Here is a 10,982-nt window from a genome sequence, read left to right on the forward strand (position 1 = left end):
TTCCCTGTATTGGTATATTTTAAAGTGTATGTCATTTTGACCCTTGTTAACGTCAAGTTAAGAAAATTTATAGAGTTCTCACCTGGTTTTTCCTTTTCGAAAGTGAATTTAAGTCTTGTGTGTATATTATTAAAACAACTCATAAGATTATATATGTTGTCATCATGTGAAATAACAAGGATATCATCTACCATAAAATGTTAATCTGGGAATATACGGATTTAAGTGTAATTGCCCAATAGTGTTAAGATAAATTTCATCTACTAAAGCACTCAGGCTAAGTTCCATAGGAAGGGCAAAAATTTGTCTATAAATGTCTGATAGAAAATCAATGTAATTAGCCTCTATAAGAAATCTGATTAAATGAAATATTTTGGCATAATTCTACCATCTAATGTCTCCTGTTTAAAATCTCCTATATCTCCTGTTTAAAAATTTTGTTGTAAGTTCCCCGAGTTTGTCATTAAGGGTTTCTTGTTTAGAACTATATCTATATGCATTGTGAAATTGGTTGAAAATGATACTCCTTTTGTATGTAAAAGGGGTGGTAGCTCGAATAATGTAAAAATTTTTCCTGTTTTAGTAGGGTTCTGATATATTTTAAAGTGTATGTTATCATTAACCTTCTTAACATAAAGTTAAGAAAGTTTATAGAGTTCTCACCTGATTTTTCTTGTTCCAAAGTGAATTTAAGTCTTGTGTGTATATTATTAAAAGAACTCATAAGATTATTTACGTTTTTATCATGCAATAACAAGAATATCATCTAAATACCTACCATAAAATGTTAACCTGGGAATATACGGATTTAAGTGTAATTGTTCAATAGTATTGAGATAAATTTCAGCTACTAAACCGCTCAGGCTAAGTCCAACGAGAAGACCAAAAATTTGTCTGTAAATATCCAATTGAAAATCAATATAATTAGCCTCTATAAGAAATCTGATTAAATTAAATATTTCAGCTATAGGTAACTTGGTTTTATTTAACATTATGGCATTACTGTTGATCAAATCCCATAATGCAGTGGTTTTCAACCTTTTTTTAATAACGACACCCCTAAGTAATTTATTTTATTTTGCGGCACCCATACTCAATTTTCTACCTATTAGATCCGATATTATACATATATATACAGTATATAATAATTTTATTCTTTATGTAGAGGTACTAAGAAAACATCAATTATAAATCACCACAAAATTAAAAAGATACTGTACACCTTTTTATAATGAAATGAACATAAAAATTAAAAAAATAAATAAAATAAGTTTAAGTAACTTAAACCCAAATTACGTGGCACCCCTGGAATGTTGTGGCACCTTGGTTGAAAACCACTGCCATAAATGTGTCGAGCGAGTATTAAACATCTACATTAGCATACAGTGAGACATCAAGGGAAAACAACCTATCGTCGTCATCTAACTTTTTATCTTTTAATGTATTAAAAAGACAACTGGAATTTTTTATGCTAAATTTTAATGTAAGATGTAACGGTTTTATGATTTCATATAAATAAAATGCAAAAGCCGAATTTTTGTAGGAAACGATCAGTCTAATCGGATAACCCGTTTTATGCGACTTTACTTGTCCAAACAAGGTCGTTACATTGTTAGTTCTTTATTTAAGATTCTTTAATGTCACCATTGTAATATCATCTTTTCTTCTATATTTTGTTAAAGTATTATTGAACTGTTTAATCAAGTTATCGAACGTACTTTATTTTCCAATCGATAGGTGGAATTATCAGATATGATACTCTTCAATTTCTCAATGTAATCCTCCTTATTTAAGACAATCCCCATGTCCCCTTTATCCACTTTTTGTATTACAATATTATCATTTTTCTTTTACATATAAAAGGAGTATCATTTTCAAACAATTTCACAATGTGTATAGATATAGTTCTTCACAAGAAACCCTTAATAATGAACTCAGGAAACTTACAAAAAGATTTTTAAACAGGGGATATACACTAGGTATAATTAGGAACATTCAATGACAGGCGAAACTAAAATCCGAATTGGTTCCAGTGATTAATAACACCACACACAAATATTTTATTAAAGTTCCTTATGTACAACAATGGTATGAGCAGTTTATTAACATTTTTAAAAATACAGAATTCAAAATAGTTGCACAACTGGTAAGTAAACTTCAGACAATATTGAGGGCAAGGAAACCAACCTCAGTCTCTAACATGGAGCAAACCAATATTGTCTATAACATTGCTTGTGGGGGAGTGCAACTCCTTTTACATCAGTTCTACCCAAAATTATCTTTCGATGCGTTTACAGTAACACAAGGCATCTGTGAGGGCAAAAAAGGACAAGTGCATCTGAACTTTCCTTTCATGCCATTCATGAGAACCACGTTTTTCTGTTTAACGAAGCTAAAGTAATTAATGCACAGAAAGAGTACATAAAACTGTTAATAGCTGAAACACTTGAAATGAAATTAAACTGTTCTATAAATGTACGGAGACCATATACTATTTCGGACTCGTGGACCTTCACGTGCATGTGTGAATACATGATTCACATTGGTTAACGGTAATCTTGTCGCAATGCACCTGTTTTAAAATATAAGAGAGTGGATATTGTTTTAACTCGTTACTTCTTGTGAGCACGGTTTACAACCAAAATACCTTGTCATGTATTAAGAACTTCAGCCTAAGAATATTTTAATACGGTTTTAATTTAATATAGTTTGACAATTGTCTTCTCTTTCTGGTCTATCAATGCTGGTGGGTTTAGTTTGGGGTAAGTTGGTGTGCATTGGCTGCCCGCTTGGCTCTTCCTTGATAGCAGTTAGCAGACTACGTGAATTGAAGACAAGTTTAGTTTTTTATATAATATCATATAATTCAACAATCCTTTAATAGGAATATGTTCGTGGTTTTAAAGATTTTATATTACATTAAACGGATTAGTTTGATATGAGAATCAGGTGAAGACTTCCTACAATAAAGGTATGATATCGATCTTATATTTAAACAAGAATAACATTTTAAAGTATGCAAAATGGAAACGGTACATTCCAAGATTAGTGCAGGCCCTAAACAAAGATGATCCTGATCGTAGGGTTGAACTTTCAGAGTGGTTTTTAAAAAAATCTGCAGAGGATGCTCTGTTTGCCAATAGGATTGTTTGGAGTGATGAAGCAACATTCAAGTTGAATGGTACAATTAATTGCAATTGTTCATACTGGGCAAATGAGAATCCACACATTACTAAGACACAAAATTTGAATTTACCAGCATTACAGTGTGCTGTGGATTATTATCCTTTGGTTTGATTGGACCATTCTTTTTTGATGCAACTGCTACTGGTGCTGTTTACCTCAACTTGCTTCAGGAATCAATCGTCCCACACATTTGTGAGCTATTTGAGGATGATGATGAATTTTATTTTCAACACAGTGGGGCACCTCACCATTTTCATTGCAATTTTAGGACTTATCTGGATGAAACTTTCCCAAACAGATGGATTGGACAAAGATGCAGTATTGAGTTCCCTCTTCATTCTTGAGAACTAAAGCCATTGGATTTTTATATATGGGGTAACTCAAAGATAAAGTTTATGCCACAAAACCAGCAACAATTGCTGAATTATGGCAAGCTATTGAAGCAGAATGTGCAGCAATCAAGAGATATCTTAGATAATCTAAGATATCTCTTGATAAGAGATATCAAGATATCTCTTGATATATATAATATATCAAGATATCTCTTGATATATAATAACCTAAGATATCTCTTGATAAGATATCAAGAGATATCTTAGGTGATGTAGGCAATTCAGTTTCTCATCGATGTCAACAAAGCCTGGTGAGAATGGAAAAGCCGGACAATTTGAACATTTGCGTTAATGCATATTTTTTCTCACATTTTTTCTTCATAATAAAATTAAATTTATGAAAATAAACATAGAAGTTATTAACAATCAAAGTGTGTATACATTTTTATCTGGACACTGTACAAAGAAAGTGCATCAGCCCTTAAAATTGTAATTGTTGTCTGAATAACGTAAGTTTATGGCAATATTTCTTACATTGCATCACATAAGATCGACATGCATAAGTGATGACGTAATATTGTATCAGCTATTATTTTCAGCTATATAAGCACGCTCTGCAAGAGTTACAATCATTCCTCGCTTGTGTCAGGATGACAAGTTACGTACAGTTGATGCCGCGAAGAAAGAGTGCCATTGTTGCTTTATGTGAGTATGTTCTTCCCTTCATATTGATTATAGTGTGTCTTGTAATCAGTCAACAGTGAATAGATTTCTTTCCAACTCGAGAATACCGGTTCTGCTGATAGGAAAAAAGGAACTGGACGCAAGCAAGTTTATGTCAAAACAGGACTGTGTTTTGAAGCTCTTATGCCTTAAAAACCGCAAAGCTTCTTCGTCTGAGCTGAAAAGAAAATGGGAATAACATTTAGTCCGATTGTTTCATTTTATTGGGCTTATTCAAGAAGCAAATTTTCATCAACGATATACTGGTGTTTATTCAATTCTTAGGTAAGTGACCAGTGATATTTTTATTTTAACTGTGCACAGTTAAAATATTAATGGCATCAAAGAGCTTGAGTTTGATAACTCTCTTATTTCTTGTTTGGATTTTAGATTCAAATAAAATAACCCCAATGAGTGAGAAAAAACGAGCAAGCATTTTGCACTTCTTAGGTAACACATCACGTTGTCATGAGTTGGTTAAAGAATCAGAGCCTCTGTAACCACCGCAAGGCATCATCAGGAAGGACATTAGAACAGGAGGCAGAGAGAAGAAAAAGTTCAAAGTTTCAAGAAAATATGATGTGAACTACTTGAAGTTTGGATTTATTCAAGAACCTGGAAGTGAACTGGATCCACGGCCACTTTGTATTATATGTTCTGAGAATTTATCCAATGATACCATGAAACCTTCGAAACTTGGCAGGCACTTGCAGTCAAAACACCCAGATTTAGCTAAAAAGCCAGTTGAATGCTTCCAAAGGATGCTTGAAAATTTGCAAAAGCAAAAAAAGTTCATTAGCAACAATGATTGTTGAAGATAAATCCTTAGTAAAACCTTTTTATTTGATAGCACTTCAAATTGTGAGATTTAAAAATCCGTATACGATTGGAGAAGAATTAATTAAGCCTTGCTTGTTACAAGCCTGTGAAGAGGTTCTGGGGAAACAGGCTGTCCAGAAACTGAAAGGAATTCCTATGTCCGCTAACACTGTGAAGTGCAGAATTGAAGACATGGCCGAAGATATTGAAAATCAAGTGATTGCACTTGTGAAAAATTCTACGTTTTATTCAATTCAACTTGACGAATCAACAGACATAACTAACAAGGCAGTTCTTCTTTGTTTTGTGAGGTTTGATTGCCGAGGAGAATTAAAGGAAGAACTCCTCTGTTCGCTAATCTTGTCAGGTAGAACAACCGGCTCTGAAATTTTCAATGCACTTAATGGTTATTTCCAGAAACACAGTATTGAATGGAAGAAATGTGTTGGGATATGCATAGACGGTGCCGCAAGTATGACTGGACATGGTTCAGGAGTTGTTGCAAAAGTGAAAGACGTTGGACACCCAGACATATTGTTTACTCATTGTATTATACATCGTGAGCAACTTGTGGTGAAAAGATTATCTCCAGAACTGCACGAAGTGCTCTCTGATGTAATTAAAATTGTAAACGAAATTCACCACAAAGCGCTCAATTCTCGAATATTTGAGGCACTTTTTAAAGAAATGGGCTCTCAGCATACTCATGTTCTTCACGCTTAGGTGAGATGGCTGTCGAGGGGCAAAGTACTAACCCAATTGTTCGACCTGTGCCAAGTAGTCAAGTTATTCTTCCAGCAGCAAAATAATTCGGGGTTCCACGATCTCTTGTCCAACAATGATTGGCTAGCCAAGCTTGCATACCTAGCAGATATTTTTCTCTGTTAAACGAGCCTAACACATCCTTGCAAGGACAGCTTACGGACATGTTCACACTGCGAGGCAAAATGGATGCATTTCAAAGGAAGATATTGCTGTAGCAAATGCAGTTGGCTGAAGATCTGCAAATGTTCCCAAATTTTTATATGAAACAGGAGGATGTCAACCGACAGGTAATAACTCTTGTTCGATTGCACTTACAGTCAGTCACTGACTCTTTTGGTCGTTATTACCCAAAGGAAGAGGACCCCAGACACAGAAATACATGGATAATAGATTCATTTTTGGCGAAAATCAAGGATAGTAATTTGAACATGAAAGAAAAAGAAAGCCTAATCGATCTATCATCCAACGACAGTCTCAAAGGTAAATTCCACTTGTCGCTAACAAGATCTCATTTTTGGCTTTCCGTAAAAAGTGAATACCGAGTGCTGAGTGAAAAGGCCATCAAATTTTTAATTCCATTCGCAACTACATATATGTGTGAAAAGACATTTTCATCAGTTAGGGCAATTAAAAACAAGTATCGCTGTCGGCTAGAAATACAAACGGCTCTCCATGTTACAGTAACGTCATTGGAGCCAAGAATCCAACAGCTTATTTCAAACAAGCAGCAACAAATGTCACACTGATTATTTTGCTATAATTAATCCTTTATACACCTCTATGTCGAGGTGCACTCGATATTTGATAATTGTTAATATTAATTGTTTCTGTTAATTATTTTTTAATAAAATGAAATTTAAAATGTTTTTTTTTTTTGCATTTTTCATAATGAATATATCTGCATTTATTTATTATACTTTTTTTTTATCATTATAAGGCCATTATATTAACATTAATGATATCCAATTTTTTGAAAATAACTTTGAGTGCTAAAACAAGTGTAAGTACCATTTCATATTTAGAATGTTACTTTTATGGAAAAAATCGTGGTAGTGGTTCGCAGGATTTAAAATTTTGAGTTTAGTGGTACATGAGGTCCAAAAGGTTGGTGACTGCGGCTATAGAGAACTGTTGGCATCGTGTGGAATCTGCAGTTGCCAGAAAGAAACCAAAGACCCTTTGTGAACATCAGGAAGCCAAAATTCATGTTTGGAAACACAAGCTATTGATTATCTTCAGAAATTGATCTTGTCAATGCCACGACAGTGTGCTGCTGTCATCAGGGCCAGAGGCGGTTCAACTAAGTGTTAGTTTGCACCCAGTGAACTTTTCATTTTGTTTTCCATTTAAAATGATAAACTGAAGCAAACTGAGGGCTTCTGATAACATTTCAGCCGTAATTGTCATGTTTACCAAAGCTGTTGTATAAAGGTTCAAAGGCTCATTTTGGAATATTTTGAGAGCACTTGTCAATTATTACTTAGCTTTGCCTTAATTATTAATAAATATCTTTTGTTTATATTTCTATTTGTGATGCTAATCATTAATATAACATACCATTGCATAAAACGGTTAGAAATGTAAAATTCCTAGGTGATGCACTTTCTTTGAGTGTGTGTGTGTGCGTGCGTGCTTTTTTTATTTGTTTATTTATTTTTATTTTTTCAAAAGATTGTTGACCCATTGTATCAATTTTAGTTTTTGGATTATTTGAAAATTAGTAGGGAAAAAAAAGAAAATTTTGAGTGCTGGGCTTGAATAATAATATTAACTTAGTACAGTCAGTCCTCATATAGCATGATAGTTGTGTTCCTAGAAACCCTCATGCAATGCAAAATCGTGCAATATAAACAACAGGCCCTATGGGAATAATAGGATTAGGTGCCGAACACGCAAGAATGAACACACATTTGTAACCAAAACATTACCAAACACAGTAAATAATTGTAATAAAATACTTACGTATTTTATATTATGACTATTACGTAATAAAATATTGCTAATGCTTTTGCTTCTATCGTAAGCAGACTTGTTTTTTGTTCGATTTTCTATCCAAACAGATGACAGCTGTTCCATCTCTTCCAATTCTTTGTCTTAATCTAATGGATTTAAATGACACTTTGAGTTGTTCTTGCTATGAAAGTTGTTTTTATTTTCTCTGCATTCTTTGTAATTCTCGGCATTGCCTCATTTAGGCCTGTAGCATGTGCAATATCACATGGTCTTTTATTTCGCTCAAAGTGTTTCACAATTTCATATTTTTTCTCTATCGACAGAGGCGGACTGGCCATAAGCATTACCGGGGAAACCCCGGTGGGCCAGAGGCCGGTGTGATTTTGGCCATAAACACTAGTATGAGGCCACTACAAATTTTCCCAGATAAGAATTTTTGACCCAGTCTGCCTCTATTTATCGATATTGCTTTTCTTTTTCTCTCTGAATCTGTAGTGTCTTCACCAGGACGCTTCCTTTTCACACCTTTTAAGTATTTTACTCATTTTTAGCACAATTAAAGCACAATTACAAAATGAGGAGGCACGCTTGATACACATAAACAAAGTTGCATGCGTGTAGCAACTGAATAAACAACACTGTAAAGGCAGAGACACACTATGAACACCTCACTAGCTCACCTTTTACTAAAGCACATTCCTGGGGGGTTACTACCATAAAACAATAAAAACAATTTCCAGTTGCATTCCTGCTAGTGGAATATGTTATAAGCTTGGTAGTAAACTCGATCTAATTGCATATAAAAAACAAATACATTTTCAGAATCTTCTCTTCATTCCTATCATGTTGCGTTCAGTTGGGGTGATTCAACGTTCGACTCTCATTTCTTGTAAACACAAAGGCAAATCGTGCATAAGCGAATTCGGTTCGTATTATATACGATATCGTTTCCCTATTTATAAATCGTGTACGATTGAGTTTGTGTAGTGTAAACACGTGTTATACGAGGACTGACTGTTCAAGTAGTTTCTGCTTTACAAATTTTCTTTTATCAAGTTTCAACCAAATCAAAAATATCAACATTAATTGCAAAAAATGAATGTTAAACATTCATAAATACCGCATTTCAAACCATGCACGTAGCCATACAATACAATGATTAATATTGTAAAGTGTACCCCACTTTACGATATGAATCCATTCCAGAAATTGTGAAAATATTGTAATGTAAACCCAATAACACATTGTTTTTGGTAATTAACTCCACTACTTCGGAAGGTGAAATTTTCACTATATAAGTCTCTAAAATGTCGTTTTTATAGTGTAAATTATATTACTTACCAATTCAAATCATTAAAATGCACTACATTTTCATCGTTATCATATACTCTGTTATAAGAACCAATTTTGAAGAACTTTGTGATTTTTCTAAAGCACATTTCTGGAGGTCACAACCATAAAAGAATAAAAACAATTTGTACTTTCCAGTTTATTGGGCTTTTCTGTTAGTGCAATTAATTATAAACAGGTAGTAAACTCGATGTTATTGCATTTGCAAAAATACTGATAGCTGGAATTGTGTAGTTTTTTTACGTTATTATGGTGAAATGTGTTTCCCCCTTACTAAAATCTGCGATTGTATAAAAAACAAATTTTCGGATCTTCTCTTCATTCTTTTTTTTTTTTTAAGCTTTGTAAACTTGTTACTCTGTGCAAATCGTGTTAGTTGCAATTTGTACGTTAAGTTAAAAAATGCTTCTGCATGCTAATGAAATTTAAAATGAAAAGAGAAGATTATCTTGGAAATAAACACCTCTTGAAGCATTTCTGAAGAAGATGACTCCTTGTGCAACAAATCAACAAGTGCCGAGCCAATAATGAGTGATCAACGAGTGTGCATTTAGTCGATGATGACGGTGAAGAATAAACATTCTTTAACATTTGTATGTCATAAATAATTTCTCTATTATTATAATTTGCTTTTTTTACAGGATACGTTTTCATTTCTCTGGATAAATTAATCACTGTTTAAACAAACTAATTAGCTAACTAATTACATTGTTGATAATGTAACCCCTATTTTTAATATTATTTCTATGGGAAATAAATTCCCGCTTTACGAGCGCATGAATTAACTCGTAAAGTCGGGAACTACCTGTGTTTGAAAGATAGGATATCAGTTACATACTGTTTATTCCTTGATTATTCAGTACTTAATGCCTGTTTACTGTAGAAAGCTGAATATGCAGTTATTAATTAATTCGGCCAAAATACATTTGTACTGAATGTTCGAATTTTGTTACAAGTTACATGAATATTTTTCTGTTTTACAGACCCTTGTAGAAAATCTTGAAGAACAAGATGTAGATGGATTTACAGATGCTGTGAAAGAATTTGATTCCATTTCTCGTTTGGATCAGTGGTATACCAGCATTTTGTTGCGTGTTAAAAAATCAATGCAGGAAGCACCTGATTTACGCTAACTATGACTATTAAGGACAAAAGTTTAAACTGTATGTTATGAGCATGCACATGATCAAGTGTGTGCACACATGTCCAGAATATGAAAAATTATGTTAATAACACCTCTACTGTAAAAGCAAGGTTACCATTTATATTTGGTAACTGACAAAGAGTTATTTATTTGTGAATTCTGAAATACATAATTCCCAATTAGTTCTGCTGTGACTTTTTTAACTGGATTCAATTGATTGTGATTTTGAGTTACATTAGCATTAATGAAAGGCTCTCAATAAATCACATTATAAATATTAAACAGTATTAATATTAACAGAAGAGTTTAAAAGTGAATTCTAATTTGCAAAGGAAAGAATTATTCTATTTTTAACTATTTAAAGCATACTATTTTGTAAAAAAAAAAAAAAAAATCTTTAAATATATCTTTTATATGTAATCTTTTATAATAATTAATCATATTGCATATAATCTGTTATATGTAAGCTATTCCTTTCCTCCTGTAACCATCAAGAAAATGCTGCCTATTAAAAAAAAGAAACTGTAACAGGTTATATAAACTTATGTAAACACTAGAAGGAAAGGGATGAAACACATTGGTCCCCTTGCTATCAATGGTTGATGATTCTGCTCATGTTGCTAACAAATTTTTTTGTTAAATAGGTATTTTACATCTATATTTACATATAGGGTATTCTTTAGGGAAAGGGATGCCAGAAGTTTCCCACA

General features: G+C 33.0%; 1 protein-coding gene across 2 annotated transcripts in view; it reads left to right on the forward strand.

Annotated features, from left to right (window-relative positions):
* LOC150084707 (alpha-soluble NSF attachment protein-like) overlaps positions 1-10,418 on the forward strand; it is a 254,756-nt gene extending 244,338 nt beyond the window's left edge. Inside the window, exon 11 of one of the 2 annotated variants that reach the window (XM_090375441.1) lies at positions 10,112-10,418. In XM_090375441.1, coding sequence (XP_090231567.1) covers positions 10,112-10,261 — 150 coding nt within the window. In that variant the 3' untranslated portion in view covers positions 10,262-10,418. The remainder of the gene's footprint in view (positions 1-10,111) is intronic. The other variant, XM_090375440.1, reaches the window with a different exon arrangement.
* The last annotated feature ends 564 nt before the right edge of the window (positions 10,419-10,982 follow it).

Source organism: Mastigoproctus giganteus, chromosome 6 (assembly GCF_048544385.1).
Source record: "Mastigoproctus giganteus isolate SK-2022 chromosome 6, ASM4854438v1, whole genome shotgun sequence".
Taxonomy (NCBI): Eukaryota; Metazoa; Arthropoda; class Arachnida; order Uropygi; family Thelyphonidae; genus Mastigoproctus; species Mastigoproctus giganteus.